We start from the raw sequence: 24,338 nt of genomic DNA on the forward strand, positions 1-24,338 counted from the left end.
TAAGATTTATTTATTCATGAGAGACACAGAGAGAGAGGCAGAGACACAGGCAGAGGGAGAAGCAGGCTCCCCCATCGATCCCGGGACCCCAGGGTCACATCCTGAGCCGAAGGCAGGTGCTCAACCACTCAGCCACCCAGGTGCCCCCCCATCTCTTTCTCATCAACTTAAATAGCAGTTAAGGTTTGATGAGCACTGGTTATGTTACATTTATTATGTTAGATCTGACCTGACACCTTTCCCCAGACCTGTTTGCAGCAGTGACCCCAAGTGTGCAGCACCCCAGGATAAGCCCTGCCCTTACTCAAGTCGGCCAGGTATACACGTAGGAGACAAAGATGGGGAGGGCGAGCCGGGGCCTCTGCTGCGGACACGACTATGGCACCAAGATTCGCCTTCATTTGCATAAAGGAAGGAGTTGGGCTGTTCTGCAGCCCAACTGCTCCTGCCCCACACCTCAGCAGCCTGACACACAGTGGCTCTGCGACCAGCTGTGACCTCACCTGCCTGCCCCTTCGGAACAAGTCCTTGGTAATCCTACCTGTCTGCTTCTTCTGCAGGATCCCTACTTGACTAAGAAGTGATTAATCAATATTCTTACGCACTTCAAACTCAGGTGGCCAAGATTTGGGTGGTGTTGAGTAGCCTAGGGGAGCCTAGTAGACCTAGGGGAGCCAAGGAGACAGTGATCTGCCCACAAGGACATCTGAAGGCCAGAGCCTGCTCCAGAATAGGATTTTCCCAGAGGCCTCCTCTGGCCCGCAGCACTCAGACCCTCAGTTTGTCTATAATACATCCTCTTGTCAAAATCTCAACTCCAGAACTGGCACTGTCCCTCACACTCCTCTCTTGCCCCAGTCGTGTCCATGGCAGTCAGGTCTCGCCACCCCTGCCTTTGTGGCACATCACTCTGGGTTGGTGTTTCCCTTCCTGGTTTAACCATCCCTTGGGCCAGCTCTTCACATGTGCTTTGACGACTCCTGCTGCTTAAAGTCCCCTCTCCAGGGACTGAGCTTGTGAAGAACAGTGAGCGAATAATTTTTTTTTTAATAAAAAATAATTGTTTTTATTCCTACTCCACACACACAAAAAAAAACACTAAAAACCACTAAATATATATGTTTATATATTTAGTTTATATAATTTCCTTCTAGAGATATACGCACATTACTGTTGATACTTATATTTTCACATATGTATGTGTATCGATGGACATTGTACATTTATTTAATTACCTCATTTGTTTACGAATTTATTTATGAACATTTAACATGAGATGTACTCCAGTGAGCGGATAATTCAATCTAACTGAGCAACTAGAAACATTGAGTACCAAAAACTGGCCCAGAGTGCAAGGAGACCCTGCCACTTGGGAGGAGAGTTGAACAAAGCCTTGGAAGTGGGAAACGTGGGGAGGGCGTGTCCCTCCAGCCTTCCTGTTGGAGCAGTAGCAGCATTGGGGCTCCGAAGGGATGTACCTGCTGCGTTCCAACTGTCCCATCCCCCAGCGTCCCCTCTTTAGTAGGAGCGGGTACCTGGATTCCAGGCTCAGCCCAACAATGTGTATTTTACTGCGTGGAGGGGAGGTGGGACCGGGTTCTCAGGTTTTGAGGAGTCGTGCACCACAGCAGCCTTGGAGGAACCCTGGGGCTTCCCTGTCATAGCGAAGGATTCTTTTCTTCTGTTATATTCATCCAAATAGGTATTTTTTGGTGCCCTCCATGTCCCAGCTAAGTTCATAAACCTTGAGGATTGGGTGTAGAGGAGATGGTGAGTGGGAGCAGAACCAGAGGTACGGAGGCTCAGTAACAACCCAGATGGGGAGAAACCCCTATGGCCAACCCCACCGGTGAGGGGCCATCGGCGGCGGTAGGGGCAGACTGGTGACCGGTTCCCCCAGAGGGGACTCCTTGAGATCTTGGCTTACAGCAGTAGTCCTCAGTCTTCCCAGGATCCTAAATTCCTTTGGAAATAAAAAGATAAAAATTGTGGACTTTGTCCTCAGGAAAATACCTGTGCATAGATGTATCTGCACCCCATTTTAAGGGTTCGTGAATGCCCAGAAGCCCATTCTTGGCTCATGAGTCTTCTAAGAATCTCTCCCTTAGACGTGGAGTCTGAACCTCCACCTCTTGGTGGAGCCCCGGGCACTTCCTGCTGAGAACAGGTGACTCGGCTGCCTCTCCGAGGAGGAAGGCTACTCATCAGAGAAGGCAGGCCCGGCAGGAAGCTGCCAGGGAGTCACTCCTGGGCTTGGCCTCCAGACTGGTCTTGGGGAACCCAGACGCTGATCCGGGGAGGAAGCTCCCAGAAATGGGGAGTCTCCTCAGTCCCACCTGTAAGAAGAGAGCCCATTGATTTGTGTCCAGCCCCAACTGGCCAACCCTTTCTAACTCTTTCCTTCTGTTCCCCTCCCTGGGGTCAACTTGAGCTAGAAGGCTTCGCGTAGAAGGTACCCTCGATGGAACCAGTGTGTTGGGGGAGTGAGGAGCAGATGGGGGATTTTTCTCCTCCCTCCGCATCATTTATCTTCTCCTTGGGACAGTGGCTACCCCTCATTGTTCAGGTCCTGCCAGCAGACTCACCTCCGAGTTCTCAAGGTGGGAATGCACCTGTAGCCTCTCCCCGTGCACCACCCTTTGTCCTGCCAGCCAGCCAGAGTTCTCCCAATCCAGGTGGGTTCTAGAAGGACCCAGGCCCCCTCCCTCCTGTCACTCCTGAGAGGCCCCTCTACCTGCCAGGTGTGTGACCTACACAAACAGGCACATCCCAGGGGGACCTTAGGATGGAGGTCCTTCAATCTGCCCACGCTGCCACTGGCTTTAATCTCTCCCTCTGGCTACAGTCCCAACGTCCTTTGGCCCTGCAGGAGCAATGTCAGCAGGAATTCCCCAAGCTGACCTACTGATTCCGGGGGCTGCCTCCCGACACATGCTCACATGCACACTCTCCATGGCTTCAGGTGTGCAGGTGGTCTACAGCTGGGAGAGGGGGGGCACGGGACTATTGGGATTATTCTCTCCAGCCATGGAGAGGCTCACACACTAAAGGAGATGGGCAAGGAGCCGGAAGTAATGCAGATTAGGAGGTAACCAGCCAAGTTTTCTGATTCTGCTGACCGTCTGGCCCCCCCACACTCCTGAGCTGCCCCTCCGGCCTCATCTACCCAAACCAGGGAGGAGGAAAAGAGGCTTAGGTGGGGAGGCCCTTCTTTTCTCTCGGCCACAGATGTCTGCAGAGCCTCTAGGCCCTTCTCTTGACCTACTTACCCTTGGAAACAGGTCCCCTTGGAGAGGTGCTGATGGGTGTTGGAGGGGAGGGAGCCACAGAAGGGCTGAAACACCTGGTGGTAAGGAGAGGTGGAGGTAGGGGCGCCTGGCTGGCTCAGTACCTAGAGCATGTGGCTCTCGATCTCAAGGTCCTGAGTTCAAGCCCCAAGTCGGGAGTAGAGATTATTTACAAAAGGAAAATGAAATTAGAAGGGGTGAAGGTAGAGACAGAAGTGGCCCCTACTGCCCTCCGCTGGGTCCTTCCCTCCCTAGCCCCTGCAGCACCTCGACAGAAGACCTCCGTGGCCTGGCCAGTGGTAGCCACTGGGCTGCTCTGCTCCGAGGTCCCTGTCCGCTCAGCCCAGGGACGCCAGCCCCTCCTGGACCCTGCCACCACCCCTAACTCCTGACACTTGCTGGACCCTGGGACCACCCCGTCTTTTCCCTGACCTCATGACCTCTTTCACCTGACCTTTCCTTGACCCTGGTTGCTCCCAGCAGGGGTCTCCTCCTCTCCTCCTCTCCTGCTGGGGTAGCCCAGAACTTGGTGAGGAGTCCACTGCCCCTGCTCCTGTCCAGGCAAAGAGCACAGGAACGGGGGAGGGGGGCCTCTTGACGCTCCCGCCCTAAGGGAATGGAGCCACCCCATCCAAACCTGCCCCCCAGATACGCCCCAGCTTCTCCTGCTAAGGGGAGATGTGCTCCCGGGAGGCAGAGCACCGGGAGCCCCTCCGCCAGGTGAGGTGCAGGTGGGAGAGAGGCTGAGCCAGGGGGAGCCGAGCCAGTTGGGGGGACTGGGAGCCTGGGCTTGGCCCACCGTTAGGACAGCAGAAAGGCAAGCCCCCCCAGCCCTTGCCTGGGCCCGACAGCCAGCCCGGCCCCCTCCTGCCCACGCATGGGCCCCTCCTCCGGGGAGCTCCGACTCCCACCCCACCGCTCCAGGCCCTGAGCCTTGCTCACCCACTGACCACCAACTCTGAACCCTACTCTTGGTTTTTTGGTTCCTCACCACCCCCATCCCACCCCACTCCCCCTGCAGCACTCCCCTGGGCAGCCCTGTTGTGTTCCCAGGCCTAGGCCCCGACCATCCCAGAGGACAAGCTGCTTCCCACTACCCTCCTGGTGACCGCCACCCTGCCAGCCCTCAGGAGAAACACGTCTCCTTCATATGCGCGGGCTCTGGGAGGCAGACACGAACCGAGTGCACGCAGGGGCTAGGGTAGGGCCACCGGGACCCACACAGGAGGCCCCAGGCTCACTCCTGGCCAGCATTCACTCCCTGTTCAGTCGTTCAGTCTGAACACAGTCCCCCCCACCCTCAGCCTTCCCCCCACTTTCTCTTGCAGGGGAAAATCTGTGTCATCTTCTCCTGCCGACGTGGTGACTGCTTCGAAGGGCAGAAAGCTGTGACCATGCGCCCTGAGGGCTTGGGCTTGGGCGAGGTGAGCCCTTGGAGTGCTCTGAAGACTGAGATGCTGTCCTTCCTCGAAGTGCCCGCCGTTCTCTTCCTGCCTGCCTGCCCGTACAAAGCAGGTCAGCGGCCAAATCTGGCTGGAGCTAGGCCTGCTGGGAGCCAGGCTGCCTGGGGCCAGCATGCTTGACCCTCTCAGCTCTGCACTAGACCAAACCCAGGGCAACAGCTGGGATTTTCCAAGTCTCCATGACATGCTTCCTTGTTTCTGGTCCCCCTGTGTGTTCTCTGGGGACTGGCCAGCTGACCTCATGGGGAGGGAGCTGGGGGTCCAGGGAGGTTTAGCTCAGCCCATGGCCCACTTAACACTTTCTGCCTCGGTGAGTGAGGGGTAGAGACAAGCAGAGTATGAATGTTCCCATCTCTTCCTGCAGCTGAACTGGCCCAGCTCAGGCTATCCTGCGGGCTGCAGCCAGGCCTGCATGGGAGGGACCCCCAGGTGTCACCATCAGGGGCGCTGCCAAGCCTCAGCCTCAGGCAACTGCCTCCAGCTGGATGGGAATTTTCATTAGGAGCCCCCTGCGCTGGGCTATGGCCGGAGCCACTCTGCCCAGCTCCCTTCCCACTCTCCTAGCTGGGCCCAGTAGAACCCAGAGCTGGGGAACAGCAGCTAAGAAGACCCTGTAGGCCCTGCAAGCCCCCAGTCCCCACCCCAGCTCTGATTCCTGCAGCTGCATCTTTAGTGAAAGGCATTTACCAAGTCCACAGCCCAGCTTCCAGGATCCTCACTTCTCCCTCCTGGGCCTGAGCTTGGTGTGCTCCAAGGGGGCAGGGCCTCAGCCCCAATCCCAAGGAGAGGCTGGGGTTCGCCTGGAAAAACAGAACCTCCCTCCTGACCCCCATCAAATGGGAGGACTCCAAAGTCTGTCCCCGTCTACTTCTCCCACACCTTCCTCCCCAGGCTTTGTCATTAAAAGTGGGGCTGGAATTGGGGTTCCCCTGCTTTCCTAGGGACCCTACCATCCTTTATCTCTTCCCACATAACTCTGAAACCAAACTCAAATAAACTTGAGCTCCCTTTGAGCTGCAGATTTCTGGAAGATGGGGAAGAAGGTGCCACCTGTTTCTGGAAGGTGTTCACTCATGTAGAGCTGGACTGGCCCTTGGGGCAGCAACTCCCAGCTTAGTGTAACAGAAGGTGGCACGGGTTTGAGGTCACAGTGGCCACTCCTTCCCCAGCCCTGACACTTTAGTTTGGGTCAAAGCTTGAGAGAAGGTGTATTCATGAAGTCAATTCATTACTTCGCTAATTCAGTAAACACATCCTGAGGGTCGCCTGTGCCAGACGCTGTGCTGGGCCATGTGGAAGAGACACAGCGCTGTCCTCAGGGAGCTTACAGCTCACAGCGACGTAGCCCGTAGGGCAAGAGATGGGTCCTGGACTCCCAGATCCCAGTGGGCCCCTCTTGTCCATCTGGACCCAACTCCTTATTTTAGATGCAGAAATGGAGGCCCCAAAGGAGAAAGTGCACATGCCTGGGTAAATCAGAGGAGGGGGCTTGAAAGCCAAGGGCCCCACCCCCCCGCCCTCCCAGAGGAGCGAGCAGGACAGGTGCCCCCATCAGGTGCATGTCCTGTGCACACACACGTCACACACACCCGGGGAAGGCAGGAAGGGCGGCGGGTGTGTGGCAAGGGGTCAGTGCTCGGAAGCTGGAGCAGCTGAGTCCCGTTTTGCCACCCGCTAGCTGCAGGGCCTCGGCCTGGTTTTAACCTCTCCGATCCTCAGTTTCTCCACCTGGGAAACCCAGGCGGTGGTTCTTCAAGGTGCTGTTCTCCCTTAAGGTAGTCCTGTGGGGGAGGAAGGGCTCCAGGGGAGGCCAGAGTGGGCCAGCGGGGACCGGAGGAGTTGAGGATGGGATGGAGGAGAAAACGAAAATGCATTCTTTTTCCCCTTAAGGCAGACGTGGCCGTCCACCTTGGGGCGCCGGGCGGGGCGTCCTGGCCCCAGGACTGGGGAGCCGGGGTGGAGGATGGAGCAGTCCTGAAACCCTTCCCGGAACTGAGAGCCCAGGGTCGCCCAGGACCTAAGGAGTTAATGGGGGTGGGGAAGGGCCCCCCCACCCTCCACCAGCGCCCCCTGATTGGTGTGATCGGTGCGGGCATGCTGGGACTTGCAGGCTAGCTGGCCAGCCTGTGGTGCAGGGGCTGCTGGGAAATGTAGTCCCCAGCCGGCCAGGGCGAGGGTGTCCCGTACCCTACCCAGCGGTGACAGCTCAGGAGGTCGGCGGCGGCGGCAGGGGCTGCAGCAGGTGCGCAGCCGGGAAGCCAGGGTGGGGCTGGGGGGAGGGGAGAGGGCGGGCGGAGGGCTGGGAGCCTTGTCCTGCTGCTGTCAAGAGCGGGCACCCCCGGCCCGTGGCTGATGCAACGAGGCCTGCTGGGCGGCGGGGGCCAAGGAGCAATGGGGTGTTGTCTCCTGTCTCCTAGGAAAGAGGAACAGAACTGGGGTCCTTGTGTGGGATGAGACACTTCCCTCCCTGAGAACAGGATGTCTCCCCCCAGACCTGTGCAGACAGAGCACTGACACCTCCCAGAGAGGAGCCAGCAGCACTGCTACTGCTCCCCACCAAGGGAGGCAGAGCCCTATCCCAGGGAAAGCGGGACCGTGTCTGCTTCTCCAGGAGGGGGGCCCCTACATGGACGGGACCCCACTCAGAAAGCGCCCGATGCTCTTCCAAAGGGTGGTACGGTACATCGTACATCCCTCAAGGGGCAAAGGGACGGCCCCCTCCCTCCCATCTAGGGAGGAGGAAGAGGGCCGGGAGGCCTCCGCAGCCTCTCGGGGTACTAGGGCCCTGCCCCCTGCCCTCCACCCTCTCAGGCAGCTCCTGGCTAACTCATTCACCGACACGGCTCCTCCCTGCCGTCTCCCCAGGGCGCGTCAGCTTCACCCACATGGACCAGTCGGTGGCGATCCAGGAGACCCTCGCTGAGGGGGAGTACTGCGTCCTCATATCCTTCCAGCCCTGGTGGCTGCCCGGGCCCTGGGAAGGGGAATGGATGCGTCTATGCGTCTCTCTGCTCCCCTCCCTCTCTCGGGGCCCATGGCAGAGAAGGAAATCCGTGTTTACTGGCAGAGAAGGAAATCCGTGTTTACGGGCTCAGTATTGGCTTCTGCCCACTGCTCTAAACACTCCACCGTCCTCCGGATCCCCTGTGAAGCTGGACACTACCATCCCCACTTCGCAGACGAGAGGGAGTCAGAGGGGAGAAGTGACCCGCCCAAGGTCACACGGCGAATGCGGGCGAGCAGCCGACGGGCAGGGAGGTGGGCTGGGCTGGGCTGGCCCCAGGTTTTGTTTTGGTTTTCCTTGACCATACGCAGCAGGCGGTACAAGGTGTGCTGTGTGAGGGAGACAGCAGGCAGAGCCGCCTCCTGGGACTCGTGCGCCACCGCCCCCGACACGGTGGCCAGGAACACGCGTGAGTGAGGGCATTGGTCCTTGCCTGTTGGGCCATGGGGTTATTCTTCACTGCACCCTCCAGCTGGGCATCAGCCGCCCCTCTAGGGCAGAGTCTAAGTCTTCTAGATTCAGCATAATAATGATACTTAATATTTTTTGTAAAAGATTGTACTGAGCAGCCCCGGTGGCTCAGTGGTTTAGCACCGCCTTTGGCCCAAGGTGTGATCCTGGAGACCCGGGATCTAGTCCCATATCAGGCTCCCTGCATGGAGCCTGCTTCTCCCTCTGCCTGTGTCTCTCATGAATAAATAAATTTAGAAAAAGATTTTATTTATTCATGAGAGATGCACACAGAGAGAGGCAGAGACCCAAGCAGAGGGAGAAGCAGGCTCCATGCAGGGAGCCCGACGTGGGACTCGATCCCAGGACCCCGGGATCTCGCCCTGGGTCCAAGGCAGACACTCAACCACTGAGCCACCCAGGGATCCCAGATACTTAATATCTTTTGAACATTATATTCTAAGCCCTTCATGTGTATTAGCTCATATAATCCTCAAAATCTGACGAAGAAGCTCCTTACACACCAATGGTTTAATGTCTTTGTTTATTTATTTTTTTAAGATTTTATTTATTCATGAGAGACACACAGAGAGAGAGAGAGAGAGAGAGGCAGAGACACAGGCAGAGGGAGAAGCAGGCTCCACGCAGGGAGCCCAATGCAGGACTCGATCCCGGGACTCCAGGATCAGGCCCTGGGCTGAAGGTGGTGGTACACTGCTGAGCCACTCGGGCTGCCCAATGTCTTTGTCTAGATCTTGAATCAGGTGGCCTGTCTGCCTGGGTTCAAATCCAGGTTTTATTACTTCTGAGCCACATGTTTTTTTTTTTGTTTTGTTTTTTTTTTAGGGAGAGAGCATGAGAGCGAGCAAGGGGAAGGGGCAGAGGGAGAGAGAGAATCTGAAGCAGGCTCCACGGCATGGAGATCATGACCTAAGACAAAATCAAGAGTCCAATGCTTCACTGACTGAGCCACCCAGGCACCCCCTTAACCACATGATCTTGAACGAGCTGTTTTACTCCTCTGTACTTCAATTTGTCCAGATTCAAGGTTAGAGGGTGTTATTACTTGTAAACGCTGTGAAGGACATAGAAAGTACCCAGTAGGGGTGCCTGCGTGGCCCAGTTGGTTAAGTGTCTCCCTTCGGCTCAGGTCATGATCCCGGGGGCCTGGGACTGAGCCCCACATCGGGCTCCCTCATCAGTGGGGAGTCTGCTTCCCCCTCTCCCTCTGCCGGCCTCTCCCCCTGCTTGTGCTCTCTCTCTATATATATATCAAATAAATGAATAAAATCTTAAAAAAAAAAGTACCCGATAAATGTTGTTAGTAATGCCTACGTATTACACCGAAGCAGAGTGAGGATGAAAACCACTTGTCCAAGTTCTCAGAGACAGAAATTGGGCCTCATGATCTCGGAGCTGGGAGGGAGGGTCATTAGACATTTTCTAATCTACCACCCTCACTTCACAGATAGCAAAACTGTGGTCAGAGAGGGAAGGGAGTGGCTGAGGTTGTGCTGCTGCTGTCACACACAAGGGATTGATCATGCACATGTTTCAGTAGCAAAGCAGGCGCACCCCAAAATGGGACAAGTTCAGCTTCCATGACCCATCTGTAGACTTGCAGTCTCTGATGGGCACCATGGACAGAGAGGGCATGACGATTGTGCATAGCCAGGTACCACCAGCAGGACCCTAGGGGCCAAGGATGGAACATGAGCACCCAAGGCCTCCACGACGGGCCAGGGGGCCCCGTCTTCACTGCTGCTTCCTGCCCTTAGTCTCTTCCTGTACACGCACCGGAGGATGGCCATTACGGGGGACGATGTCTCTTTGGACCAGATAGTGCCTGTCTCGCGGGATTTTACGCTGGAAGAAGGTGCCACGGGGCTGGGTGGTATGAGTCCCTCTCCTCTGGGTCCCCAGGGCATGTTGCCTTTGCAGGGGCTAGGGTGCTCAATGGCTAATGGCCTTTTCATTTCCCTCCCCACAGTGTCCCCAGACGGTGAACTGTACATTCTTGGTGAGTGGTCCTTTCAGCGCCAGTCCCAGTTGGGGCAGGGGGTTAGGGACCCGCAGACAGAAGAATGGTGTGAAGTAGGAGCGCTCTCCTACTTCACACCATTTGGTGTGGCAGGAACGATGATACTACGGGACCAGGCCCGCCAACCTCTCTGGCCCCGGTTCCATCATTCTCCTTGCTGTGCTTAGAATCCTCTGGATTGCTTCCCTCACCTCAAACATGACATGTTCCCACCACCAAACCCCTGCACGTGCTGTTCCCTCTTCCTGAAAGCCCCCACACCTCTTTTCCCTGAGCCAACCCATCCTTCAGAGCTTCGGTTCACACTTTACTTCTTCCAGGAAGCTTTTGTTCAACTCCCTGCAATTGTCTGAGCCTCTCACTGATCCACGTTCCTTTTTCTCATCCTCGCCAGGTCTCTGTCACTCACGTCGATTTAATGATTTGTGGTGATCTATTTAATGCTTGTCTTCTCTGCTAGACTGTAGTAGTAGTAGTAGTAGTAGTAGTAGTAGTAACAACAGAAATGAATATTTAATCACTGTACGAAGAGCTTTACATACATCATTGGCTGCTTTGGGCCCAGCTCGGTGAGGTGATCACTGTTCTCATCCCTATTTTATGGTCGAGGCAACTGAGGCCCAGAGAAATTAAGTTAACTTAGGAAGCAGCAGAACCAGGCTTCGAACCCAGAATCCGGTCTCTGGAACTCAGGCTCTTGATCCCTGTGCCAGATTGCCCCTACTTCACCCACCAGCTCAGCACATCTGTGGGTGTTCACTGTGAGCCTGCAGGATGCTGAGGTTGTGCTACGTGAGCAGCACCATCCACCGTGTGGCTCCCCGGGGACAGGCTGTGCCCCTTGTCTTTGCCCCATGGTATTCCGGGGCCCCAGCTCGTGCCCGGCCCCATCGGGGAGATGGATGGACAGACATCTCCTCTTGTCTGCCTCCATGTGATTTCCTTCCACTCGGGGAGAGACACTGCAGGTCAGAGAACCCCTCTTCCAGCCCATCTGTCTAGCACTCCCGTGGCGAGCCTTCCTGACTAGTAGAGCCCTGGGCCGCCTCCTCCGTGGAGCCAGGACGATGGGAATTTGGAGCTCCCGGTGCAGAGATTTCCTTACAGCCCAGGAGCTGCCTTTGGTGAAACTGCGAAAAGGCCCAGGGAGCTTTGGGATCTTGGGCTGCTGACTGTCCATTCTGGGGTTCTGGAGGCCAGGGGCTCAATTCCCACCTCCTCTGTGCAGGCTCGGATGTGACCGTCCAACTGGACACAGCGGAGCTCAGCCTCGTATTGCAGCTTCCCTTCGGTTCACACACCAGGATGTTCCTCCATGAAGTTGCCAGGGCCTGTCCAGGTGGGTGAGACCCCAGGCTCTGTGGGGTGGGGTGGGGGCGTTGGCTGGGCACTGACCTACTGCTGACTTTCCACCCTTTGGCCTCACGCTCCCGGTTTCTGTGCCCTCTCTCAGCAGCTGGCTTGAGGCCACAGTGCCCTCAGGCCACGAGCCAATCATGTATTTGCATTTGTGGTTTCCCTTTTCCAGACTGGAGTTTTAAGTCCCCGCAGAGCCCTCTTTGTCCTCCTGGTTACTGGGCCGGGCTGCACAGGGCAGGACGCTGTGTTTCTGCTGCAGAATGTTTTACAAGTGAGCAGGGTCAGCAGCTTCTAGAGGCCCACCTTCCCTCTCTCTGGCAACCACAGCTGGAACCAGGAGAAGCCTGGCACATGGGCTCTCCTGCCCTTGAACCCTGCTCTGTCTCCCACTGCAGCCGAGGAAAGAGTCTAGCTTTGGCTTAGCCATGAGAGGTTCAGGGCTTCCAGGGCAGAATTTGTTTAGATCAGGATTTCAGCCAGGCAGGTAAACGAGAGTTTGCATAGAACAGAGGATTAGCCACAGGACATGCAAATCCGAGCCACCAGGTGCGGGGCTTTTAGGTGTTTACCCAACACTATTAGTTAAATCTTTTCCAACCAATCTCTTGTCTCCATGGGAATGGGGTGGGATGTGAGGGCGCTCCCCTTCCATCATGGTCTCACCATAGAGACTGAACGTCCAGGGGCTCTAACTTAGTTTACCCAGTGTGCCAGGAAGGAGACTGGCTTTGGGTGCAACCTGGGGAAGGAAGTAGAAACAAGATTACAGAGACTTGAATGCCTGGTTAAGGTGCACAAAGTTTACTCTACATGCAGGGGGATATTTGTCTCCAAAGCTTCAATGAATAAGGATAACTCATTTTATGATTATTAGTAGTAGATGTAGGAAGGGTAGTAAGAGTAACCAGCAAAGAGCATGGACCTTGAAGCTACATAGCTCCTTGCCTTTGAACCCTATCTTGGCCCATCCCTAGCTCTGTGTGACTTGGGCCAAACCCCTTACCTCGCTGATTCTTGGTTTGTAGGCTTGTGTATGTAAAGAATATGTTCCTAGTGGAGTTGTGAGAATTAAATGGGATAACATGTGTGAGAACGCCCAGCACACAGTAGGAGCTCAGGAACGGTTTCCTCCTTCTGTACAAGAGGGTCCATAACTCAGCTAACATTCATCCGAGTGTTCGACCCCGTTCTAGGAACTTTTCACACCTTGTCTCATTTTCCTTACCACAGCCTTACAAGCTAAGGCATTTGTAACATCTCCATTTCCCAGAACATGAGGAACCTGAGGCTCAGAGAGGGTAAGGGTCTTGCCTGAGGTCCCAGCTGGTAAACCACGGAGCCAGGATTAGACAGGGCTGGAGAGTTTCCTCCAGAGCTTGAGCTCTTGTGGGTTTTGTTTGCTTCTCTGTTTTACATTATTTATTTATTTGAGAGAGAGAGAGATGCAGAGAGAATACAAGCCAGGGGTACAGGGAGGGGAGGGCCAGAGGGAGAGGGATGAGCCGACTCCCTGATGAGCACGGAGCCTGATGACGGGGCTCGAGCCCACGACCCTGAGGTTGGGACCTGAGCCCAAGTCAGAGGCTTAACCCGCTGAGCCGCCCAGGCCCCTGGAGCTCTTGTGTTTTAGAATATTCTACAAGGGCTTCCCAAGCTCATGCCACCCTATCCCATAGAGAGGGCTCAGCAAATTAAGACTTCATGGAGGAGGTGATATGTAAGCGGAGAGCTGAAAGATGAATGAGGTTTTTTCCGGGCAGGCAACAAGGGGGAAAAGGCTGTTGGAGGGAAGAGCAGGTTGTCGGGTGGGATTGAACATGGGGTAGGAGGGTATGGAGAGAGCTGAGCCAGAGAGGCCAGCAGACAGCTCAGGAAGGGTTTTAAACAACCAACCAAGACCTTGGACTTTGCCCTACAGCTTGTGGGGAGCTGTAGGAGTTTTAAACAGAGGAATGACAAGGTAGGATTTGCATGTAGGAAAAGTTCCTCTGGCAACTGGTGCCAAAGGGGAGAGGCTAGAGGGAGGAAGTCAACGGAAGTGTATTGCAAGGGTTCAGGCCTAAAAACAGGCTTGGATGGGCGCCTGTTGGCTCAGTCAGTTAAGCGTCTGACCCTAGGTTTTGGCTCAGGTCATGGTCTCAGGGTCATAGGATCGAGCCCCAGGTCAGGCTCCATGCTCAGTTCAGAGTCTGGGTGGCTCAGGAGGTTAATTGTCAGCCTTCAGCTCAGATCATGATCTTGGGCTCCTTGATCGAGCCTTGTGTCAGGCCCCCTGCTTGGTGGAGGGTTTGCTTCTCCCTCCTCTGCCCCTCCCCCTGTTCTTGCTCTCTCTCTCTCTGATAAATAAATAAAATCTTAAAAAGAAAAGATTCCCCCTCTTTCTCTGTCCCTCCTCTCCTCTCTAAAATAAATGAATCTTTTTTTAAAGATTTTTTTACTATTATTTATTTATTCATGAAAGACACAGAGAGAGGCAGAGTAAAATAAATGAATCTTTTTTTAAAGATTTTTTTTTACTATTATTTATTTATTCATGAAAGACACACACAGAGAAAGAGAGAGAGGCAGAGACACAGGCAGAGGGAGAAGCAGGCTCCATGCAGGGAGCCCGATGTGGGACTCGACCCCGGGACTCCAGGGTCACACCTTGAACTGAAGGCAGATTCTCAACCACTGAGCCACCCAGACATCCCTAAAATAAAATAAAATAAAATAAAATAAAATAAAATAAAAACCTGAGGCTCAGGCTAGGGCCTGGTGGTGGGGATGGGGAGGAGAGAGTATACTGGAGAGATCCAACTGAAGAGAATGAAGGTGCCACAGGGGCAGCGAGCCTGGGTTGTGTCGCAACTTAACCCCAGTGGTTAGAACAGTGCCTGGCACTTAGTAGGTACTTTATGGATATGTGTTGAACGGAAGAACAGAGCTTGGTGCCTGGCTATGAGGATGGAGACAGGGGAGTCAAGGTGAATTCCCTCTTTTAGGCTTAAGTATGTGTCTATTGGTCGTCTTCCCTGCTCTGCCTTCTGGGGCCCACACTTGGGATGACCTGCAGGGACCTGCAGTGAGCAGTTGTCATGATATGGACTTTCTCAGGGAGGGGCCCGGGTAAGAGGGGACTCTCACTGCTGAAGGCTCTTGGTGTCTGTCTACCAGCCCAACCCTTGCACTTTACAGATAAAGGGTCTGGAGTCCAGGATGAGGTGAAAGGTGAAAGGAAATAGGTTTTCTCCACCCAGTCCTTGGTGGATAATGTGCAGCACAAAAGTAATAGTAGAAGTACCTTGGTCAAGAGATCCCAGTTAGAGAAAAGAAGTAGCTAACCTGAAATGAGCACATACTATATCCCAGACATTTTTCTAGACATCTAGACAGTGCACACCAACCATGTTCTCCTGTTCTGTCTTTTGAGCAATACTAAAGAGTAGATACCCTGTTTTATAGATGAGCAAACTGACATAAGGTGAGTAACTTACCCAAGGTCATTCATCAATTGACGTAATATGGAGGTTTGGAACCCCAGGTTCTTTTTTTTTTTTTTTTTTTTTTTTTAGGATTTATTTATTCATTCATGATAGACATAGAGAGAGAGAGAGAGACAGAGAGAGGCAGAGAGAGAAGCAGTCCCCATGCCGGGAGCCCAATGTGGGACTCGATCCCGGGTCTCCAGGATCAGGCCCTGGGCTGAAGGCAGGCTCCAAACCGCTGAGCCACCCAGGGATCCCCCTGAACCCCAGGTTCTAACTCCTGCCCATGGGGCCCAGAGGCTTCAGTTCAGATCCCAGCTCCGCCACTTCCTAGTTGTAAATGTGAACAATATATTTTATTTCTTTAGGCCTTGGCTTTATCATTTGTACCATGGGGATATGAACCTGCCTTCCTACTCCTTCAAGAGTTTTATGAGGATCAGATGAGGCCCAGAATGGGTTAACAGTATGTTAATGCTGGAAAGAACTTAAAAGCTGTGTTCAGTGAAGCCACACCAGGGCCTGGAACCCAAATTTCTTCATTTAGGATGCCCTTGTGAATCCAGTTCAGTTCGGTCAAGATGGCATAGGAGACCAAAATCATTTGGGGCTCAGACAGACCTGGATTTGAGGGAGAGGCACAACCAATCAAGAATTTCTAGGAAGGAGGGATGCTTGGGTGGCTTAGTGGTTGAGCGTCTGCGTTCAGCTCAGGGAGTGATCCTGGAGTTCCAGGATTGAGTCCCCACATCAGGCCCCTTGCAGGGACCCTGCTTCTCCCTCTGCCTGTGTTTCTGTCTCTCTCCTGAATAAGTCAATAAATCTTAAAAAAAGAAGAAAGAATTTCTAGGAAGGAGTGGCAATCTGGTTAAGAAGTAACCAGAGGACTTGTGTTGAAGGCATATCTCATAGCAAGCACAGTGCTTTTAGAGTGTGTGTTTATTCGGAGTGGTTTACAAGTTGCTGATGGAGATTATGGGCAATGAAAGCACCCAGCGCACTCCCTAGTACGGACAGCTATCTGAGCTTGCACCCTGCTTCTCACCCTGCTGCCATAGGATGATAGTTCCCTAGCTCTTAAAATTCGTTGTGGGGGATCCCTGGGTGGCTCAGCGGTTTGGTGCCTGCCTTTGGCCCAGGGTGCGATCCTGGAGACCCGGGATCGAGTCCCACATCGGGCTCCTGGCATGGAGCCTGCTTCTCTCTCTGTCTGTCTGTCTCTCTCTATCATAAATAAAAAAAAAAAAAAAAAAGGATTTAAAAAAAAAAAGTTCGTTGTGAGCATTCAGGAGTCAGGCAAATATGAAGTACAGACCTTGGCACATAGTTACCACGGAGGAGTGGCGCGGGTCTGGCTCTTGTTTGCATTTTATTTTATTATTTTATTTTATATTTTATTTATTTTTATTTTATTTTATTTTATTTTATTTTATTTTATTTTATTTTATTATTTTTAAATATTTTATTATTTGCACATTTATTTTTGCATTTGAATGTCAAGCGCGCCCAGGGCGCAGGGCCACAGGCTTTGAGGCTCTCCCGGGAGGCTGAGCGATGTGCTCACCCGCCTGCAGACAGGCAGGGGTGGAACCGGCTCCTTACGGCGCGGCTCAGCATTCCCTCTCTGCTCGCACCGCAGGTTTCGACCCCGCGACCCCGGATCCCGAGTTCCTGTGGCTCTCTCGGTACAGGTGCACCGGGCCGGAGCCCGAGCAGCCGCAGCCACTCGGTTGGGACGCGGCCCCGGAGACCGGGCCGCGGCGCTCCGGCATTGGCGGAGGCAGGTATCCGTCTCGAAAAGGGCGGTGGCGATTGGAGGAGGCGCGGCCGCGGGGGCGGGCTCATGTCTGTTTAGGGGCGGGGCCACGGAGAGGCTCGGCCTCCGATTGGCGGAGGTGGCGCGCGGGGGCGGGGCGCCCTGGGGGCGGGGCGGGGCGATGCGGGGCGGCGCGGGCGGCGGGATGAAGAGCTCCGAGGAGCAGGCAGGGAAATGTCCGCCGCCGCCGGCTCTCGGGAGCGCGACTGTGCAGGTCTGCGGCGGGCTGTGGGCGGCTGGGCCGGGGCTCTAGGGCGGGGGCAGCGGCGGACCCAGGCCGCGGAGCGGGGGAGCGGGCGGGGGGCGCGGGCTGCGGTGTGGCCGGCGATGCCCGGGGCAAAGACCGAGGACCTGGCCCTCCGGAGGCGGGCACCTGGGGCTGAAGTTCCGTGGGGATGCTCTCGGTCGGAGGGGCCGCGCGGAGGGCCCGGCGGATCCGGCGCCCGGGCCTCGTGCGTCCCTGCCCGACCGCTGTGTGCCCCGGGGCCGGTCAGTGCGCCTCTCTGAGCCTCAGTTTCCCCATCCCGCCCCTCCGTGCTTGGCTTGTGTTGGGGGCGGTGCTCGCCACGACAGAGCCTTCCTTGGGCGGGGAGTGCTGCGTGTGTTGGCGCTGCCTCGCCCTCCTGTGGGTCCTCGGCCCGCGTGCTAGAGAGGCTGCGCACAGAGCTGGAGCCTGCAAGATCCCTGTCCGCTTTGGGGCCGGAGGCCGGGGTGAGGTCACAGGTGAAAAGGACATCCCTGTCCACTTTGTTACAGGTGAAAAGGACTACTCCCCGCCCCCCCCGCCCCCCCCCCCCCCCCCCACACACCGCCGAGCCCTTAATGGGTAATGTGCAGCACAAAAGGCCAATTGTTGAGCCAGGAGGTTTGTCTTTTGGAAAGCGAGAGGCCCAGGGCTGAAGTTTGCGTCAGTCTGGTGCTCTGAGAGGACCTGCAGACCTGTATTTTCTGTCCAGCTCCTGGATTTTCTGCAAGGACTCTCTGGTATGCTTTCCCCTGGGTGTGCCCATGCGGCTCCAGTTACGTGCGAGCTTTGGCATGACCGCTGGTACCCACGCGCGCCCCCTTTTCTCAGCCATCTGCGAGAGATGAAGAGTCTCAAGTAGCTGCGTAAGTGTGTGGGCCAGCCCTCCACTTGCTCTTATAAGGCTTGGAAACTATGAGGGGCTGGGGCAAGGGAGGGGGATAGCGTGTTGCACGAAGTTTGTAAAATGAGAGGAAATTGGGTGAGCGAAGGACTTCCTCGGGGCTTATGCTTTTCCTTCGTTGCAGCTGCCACAAGATGCAATTGAAGCGCCTGGCGGTGCTGATAGTTTGCATCTTTCTTGGGCTTATCTCAGCTAACTTGAAGTACTGATCTTGAGACAGCTGTTGCTTCAGTCCCCATGACGTCCTGGGCTGTGGTGCTGGGACAGGTGAGAGCCCATGACTGAGAACAGGCCCAGTGGCAATGAAAGAGGTGGGTTGTGTTTCCTGGGCCAGCAGGCCAGAGCCGGCGTGCTGGAGTGCTTCATTCCTTAAGTGGAGCGAGGGCTTCCAGAGAAGTCAGGACAGCTCTGAAGCCAGTTAGTTATCTGCCCCAGGGTGATACATGCGCAGGCATCTCCGAATCTTTCCTTTTCTTTCCAAAACCAAAACCTAGTCACATGTTAGTGAGGAATTGTTGTCAAGGTTTTGGTTTTATTTTTAGTTTAAACCCATTTGGCCCCATCATATTACCTACAGTAAGTGGGGTTACGGCATTAATTGCTAAGATGCTCTTGTTAAAATTGCCAAGAGATGGCACCGAGCCCCCAGTGCTGCCTCTCACCTCTGTTTCCAAAGTTACTGTGGCCTTCGAGGAGAATCACTCTTTGGGCCTCCTTTGGGTGTGTTGGATAGTCCAGGCCCCAAGGGAAACAGGTAGTGGATTTAGTTCTTCCTATATGCTTATGATCACAATACCCACTTCCTGATAGCCTGAGGAACCAACCCAGAGGCAGAAGGCTGCTTTAAAATGCCACTCAGGAGAAACAAGGCTCCTCCCTTAAGGAGCTGACAATCTAACAGAGGGGGGGTCTGACAGTCTGCAAGTAGAGGCCAGAGAGTGTAGGGTTAGCCCAGCAGGACGGTGGTCTCGGGGGTAAGAGCACCTCAAAGGCCTAGTATTTTGGGGGCAAGGCGAATCTGGCCTTCACTCCTTGCCTTTGTCTTGGTAGAGAAAGGAAAGATCTCACTTTGTTGAGATGTCCAACAAAGCATGCCCAAATGCTTTGATTTGCCTCTGCTGAATTCAGGGCTGTCAGGCCAAGTTTGGTAGGGACTGTAGATTGGAGTCCACATGTTTGGGTCCAGCTTGGTGTCTTGGAGTTACGTTGTGATGTTGAAAAGAGACAGGCTGCTGGCGGAGTGGCAGCCTGTTTGTCTGATTCTCTTGGGTTCTCCCGCTCAGACATTGCACTGGTCTCAGACAAGTAGCTATTGCAGGTGGGCGGCTTTTCTGCTTCTTATTTGTACTTCTCTATGAAGCTTTTTCTTTCTTTGAAAAGAAATAAGGACAAATGCCTCCTTATTCCTGTCCAGCAAGTGAAGGTGATCTTATCCAGAAAGCCCCTCGGGGGATCCTGCATAGGCCTCCTTACTCACCCCTGTCCTTGTGTATAACTCACCTGCATTTCATCCTGGGCGCAGGCAAAGGCCCAGAGCTGTGTTCTGGAAGATTCTGAGGTATGCACTAGAAAGGGAAAGAACTACTCAGAAGTCCCATTGGGGCTCTTCGGGGCTGATTTAACAAAGTGGTGATAACAAACAAATTTTTGGTCTTTTGAAGTGGCTTTCTTATTTCCACGGTTGATTCAAAGTGAGGCAGCTTTGTAGTAACTCAAATTTCAAATGAGATGTGCTGTGAGTATTTTTTTTCCCCCTGGACCCAGGAAACAAAGCATTAAAGTCTGTCAGGCCTGAGAAAGGAAATGAATGCTATTTATATCTCAGGGCAGCCTAAAGGGTAACCTAGATCACCAGGGTAGAAGCCAGAGAGAATGTAGGAAAAATAGCCCCTGGGATGGTCAGTCCTTCTCTCTCTCTTTCAAGAAGTAAGATATGTGTGACCAACATAGTCTTGTAGCATGGAGAAAAAGGAATTCTAGATGGTTATCCTGCAGGTAGGAATATGGCCCATCCTCTCCCTCTCTCTACCTTTATGGGAAGCTCTGGAGGCTCTTAAGCAAATGAGTTTGAATCACTTTGTTTCTTTAAACAAAAGAGAACTGTGCTCCCTTTTCTTCCTCCTTTTGTTGTTCCCTTCTCCATTTTCCCTCTTTGTCCCATTTAACTTGTGTTTGTTTCTAGAACAGGAGAGCACCCCCCCCCCCAAGACTAGTTTGTGTTGGAATTCTACAGTAGGAGTCCAGAGCAGGAGAGGTGACCTACAAACATTCATTTAGAAGTAGAGCTCTGCACAGAAAAATCCTTAGGGACGGAAGGTTCAGGAAGAGAGGCATCAATATTTATTAGAGGGAAGACAGTGTTGGAACATAGAAGCTCACGGACTTGCATGTTTGCTTTGCTGCTTAAAATATACTGTAAAAAAATTTTAAAAAATATACTGTAACAGATTTGTAGACTTTACCACTGATGATGCCTGGGCAAGTTGACACTGATGAGTGATGAGGGTTTGCATAGTGTGTAGCTAAGTGACCTCAATGTTTTTATTTTTATTTTCCTTATTGCAGCTTGGTACAATATGAGATGTGCCTTTTTCCTCTTCTCCATGTATACAACAGGAGTGAATGTTTGCCTCCTAACAGGTCACCTCTGAATTATTTATTTGTGTGTTTATTTAAAGTTTTTTTTTTTTTTAAAGATTATTTATTTATTTATTCACGAGAGACACACGCAGAGAGAGGCAGAGACACAGGCAGAGGGAGAAGCAGGCTCCATGCAGGGAGCCCGACGTGGGACTCGATCCAGGCTGAAGCCCCGGGGTGAAGCCTTGGGCTGAAGGCTGCGCTGAACCACTGAGCCACCCGGGCTGCCCTATTTAAAGATTTTTGAGGGAGAGGAAGAAGCAGACTTCCCACTGAGCTCCATCTCCAGGACCCCGAGATCGTGACTGAGCCAAAGTCAGATGCTTAACCAACTGAGCCGCTCAGGCGCCCCTTTATTTATTTGCTTTCAAAGATTCATTTCATTTGAGGGGAGGGGCAGGGGAGGAGGGGGAGAAAGAACCTCTGAATTATTTAGAGGTGCTTTCTTTTTTTTTTTTCTTTTTTGAAGATTTTATTTATTTACTCATGAGAGACACACAAAGAGAGGCAGAGACACAGGCAGAGGGAGAAGCAGGCTTCATGCCATTCAGGGAGCCCAACGTGGGATTCGATCCTGGGTCTCTAGGATCACGCCCTGGGCCGAAGGGCAGGCGCTAAACCCCTGAGCCACTTAGGGATCCCTAGAGGTGCTTTCTTGTGGGAAATGCATTCCGGAATTGTGTATGCCCCCTCCCCAGGGCTTAGAAACTGGTCCTCCTCTTCGGGGCCTATCCCTGACCAGTTTCTTCCAGGTAACTGTTCATCATCTTCCTTCCACCCTCCCTCCAGTTTCTGTTAATACAGTCACTGAAAACCTCGCTTATCCTGGACTCTTCCCTCTCCTCTCCTAATAACCACATTCTGTACATTTTCTGCAATTTAAAAAATTTTGGACAATGAAAAAAAATTTTTTAAAGTCCCAAAGTTCATATAAGTAGCCTCTTAGCTAAGAGTGAACCCAGTGGCTTCCTTATAAGCCTTCCTAACCTTAAAGCTCCCTCTCTCTAGGCATCTCCTTAGACTCTGACTTTTATCACACCCTGCTGTTTTGTATGTGAACTTGAATGTCTACCACTCCCCGGTGTCCACAGAATTAAGTTCCCGATTCTTTTGCATGGCAGTTCAAGTGCTGCACAGCCTGGCTTCAGCCCTCTTTTATCTTTTCTAGTCTTATCTGCCCCAACTCACCTTCATTTCCTCTTACTTCACACTTGACTGCTTGTAATTTTTGGATAAAGCCCTTTGCTTTTTCATCTTTGTCGACTGCTCATTCAGCTACATTTTTACAAGCTTGAACTTGCTGCTGTTAGCATTTTTGCATCCTCTCTCCCCCCAACCCCCAAATGCCAGCCTGAATGCCTTGCACATCAGTAGGTACTGAAAACATGTCTGTGGCTTTGAGCTGTAGAGGCTCATGCAGTTCATCCCCTGAAGACCTCAGCCATGTGAACAGCTCCTGCCCCCTTCCTCTTTGAGTATGCTGTGAATTCCTCTCCCCTCCCTTCCTGGTTTGCTCTTGCACACTTCTCTTTCAGCGTTATCACCAGACCACAGACAGTTCACAGAAGGTCTAGTGAAGGGAGAGCGCGGAGGGAAGAAACCAAGTCCTCAATCAAGAGCCTGTCACCACTACAACCTGTTGCTGTGAAGTGGTTTTAAGAAAGGAACAGAGCTGTTTGGGTGGTGGCCAAGCTGAAATAGGAAAAATTGATTCTTTCCATTGTTCATAATGCTAGGTGCCCTGTGTTTTGGGCTTCTCTCCAGAGTTGCCTGCATTGTGCTCTATTTACTTAGCTCCCCCCGCCTTTTTTTTTTTTTTTTTTTTAATAGACTCCATGCCCATCATGGGGTTCAAACTCATGACCCTAAGATCAAGAGTTGCCTGCTTTTCCAAGTGACCCAGCCAGGTGCCCCTAGCCCCCCTTTATCATAGTGTAAAATCCAAACTCTTTATGGCATTCAAAGTCTTACATTTTGGCCATATTATTATCACTCTTTATGTATTACTAACAAATCCTTTTTTAAAACAATTTTGTTTATTCATGAGAGACACAGAGAGAGCCAGAAGGAGAAGCAGGCTCCCTGTGGGGAGCCTGATGCAGGACTTGATCCCAGGACCCCTGGATCACGACCTGAGCAGAAGGTAGATGCTCAACCACTGAGCCACCCAGGTGTTCTATAACAAATCCTTTATTTTTTTTATTTTTTATTTTTTAAAGATTTTATTCATTTATTCATGAGAAACACAGAAAGAGAGAGGGAGAGAGAGAGGCAGAAACACAGGCAGAGGGAGAAGCAGGCTCCATGCAGGGAGCCTGACATGGGATTCGATCCCAGGTCTCCAGGATCAGGCCCTGGACTGAAGGCAGCGCTAAACTGCTGAGCCACCCGGGCTGGCCCATAACAAATCCTTTAAAATAAATTTTTTTTAAAGATTTTATTTATTCATTCATGAGAGAGAGAGAGAGGCAGAGACACAGGCAGAGGAAGGAGTGGGCTCCATGCAGGGAGCCTGACATGGGACTCGATCCCGGGTCTCCAGGATCATGCCCTGGACTGAAGGAGGCACTAAACCACTGAGCCACCGGGGCTGCCCCTAAAATAAATTTTTTTAAATAAAAAGTGTTACTGTAAACTATTACTATTATTAGCAGTTACCATTTATTAACTATGGGTTGTGGGGCTCACACTGTGCCATAAAAGTTCTGTAAGAGGATGTCCATTTCTCAGACGGAGAGATTGAGGCTCAGAATAGGTCACATGCCTGTGATCACTCACTGGTCAGTGACAGTTGAGAATAGAACCCAAGTTGTCTGAATCTAATGCTTGAGCCCTGATCCTTTCGCATCCCCTAATGCTTCGCAAACAAAACTTTTCCTTTCTACTTGTTTATGCTACTTACTATTCCTTTTTTCTGAGGATACCGTAGTGCCATGTCTTTGCACTGAAATTGTTTCTTCTGCCAGAAATGCTTTCTGAACTTCACATTTTCCTGATAGTTAATATAGTTTGCTGGTTAAGAGCACAAACTCTGGACATAGATTCCTTGGGTTTGAGTCTTGGCTGTGCCATTTATTATCTGCGTGTTCTTGGGCAAGTTACTTAACCTCTTTGTATTTATCTTCTGGTCTGTAAAGTGCAGATAATAGCACTTACCTGATGGAGTAGTTGTGGAGATTAAGTAAATGTGGAGTGTTATAAAACCATGCCTGGCATGTAGTAAGCCTTCAGTATTTGCTATTCATATGATTCATGGTGGTAGTAGTATCACTGCCGTCATTTACACAGCCTAGGACTTGGATTCTGGGTAGTTGGATCTGAGTCTGTTTATCTCCCCGTGAATTGAGTATATACCTTGCTGGTATGTGTGTTGCCCAGTCTTGGGCTGCAAGAGCCTCTGGCGTGGCCCCCTCTGTGTGCACAGCACAGTGTCACTGAGAAGCATTGAACCAACTCACTCGCTGCTGCCAGTTTGAACCATCAGGTATTTCGCTCGCTTCGTTTTGCTGGTTCTTCCAGTGTGCTGGAAATGGAATGCAAAGGCCAGTGGCTAAGAAGGTAGAGAAAGTCCTCCTAGACCTGTCTAGTAGATGCTCAGCCAGGGCAGGACGTGCTTTCCACCCAGCAATGACAGCCACACAGCCACACACCCTGCGGACACCA

At 52.7% G+C, this 24,338-nt stretch overlaps 1 protein-coding gene and 1 long non-coding RNA gene across 2 annotated transcripts in view; one reads left to right on the top strand and one right to left on the bottom strand.

Moving 5' to 3' along the window:
• Positions 1–4,310: 4,310 nt before the first annotated feature.
• On the bottom strand, positions 4,311–7,335 carry LOC111098953. Its single transcript, XR_005370159.1, has 3 exons — positions 6,340–7,335; positions 5,438–5,550; positions 4,311–4,785 (listed from the first exon to the last, which is right to left on the bottom strand). It is a non-coding gene; the product is annotated as an uncharacterized LOC111098953 (long non-coding RNA).
• The window catches only part of INPP5B (inositol polyphosphate-5-phosphatase B), a 50,558-nt gene continuing 33,091 nt past the window's right edge, over positions 6,872–24,338 (top strand). The window contains 9 exon segments of the mRNA XM_038557840.1: positions 6,872–6,992; positions 7,562–7,692; positions 8,069–8,163; positions 9,983–10,080; positions 10,195–10,224; positions 11,474–11,584; positions 16,711–16,899; positions 16,902–16,999; positions 17,002–17,101. Of these exon segments, the coding sequence (XP_038413768.1) occupies positions 7,636–7,692; positions 8,069–8,163; positions 9,983–10,080; positions 10,195–10,224; positions 11,474–11,584; positions 16,711–16,899; positions 16,902–16,999; positions 17,002–17,101 (778 nt within the window). The 5' untranslated portion in view covers positions 6,872–6,992; positions 7,562–7,635.

This window comes from Canis lupus, chromosome 15, assembly GCF_011100685.1.
Source record: "Canis lupus familiaris isolate Mischka breed German Shepherd chromosome 15, alternate assembly UU_Cfam_GSD_1.0, whole genome shotgun sequence".
Classification (NCBI taxonomy): domain Eukaryota; kingdom Metazoa; phylum Chordata; class Mammalia; order Carnivora; family Canidae; genus Canis; species Canis lupus.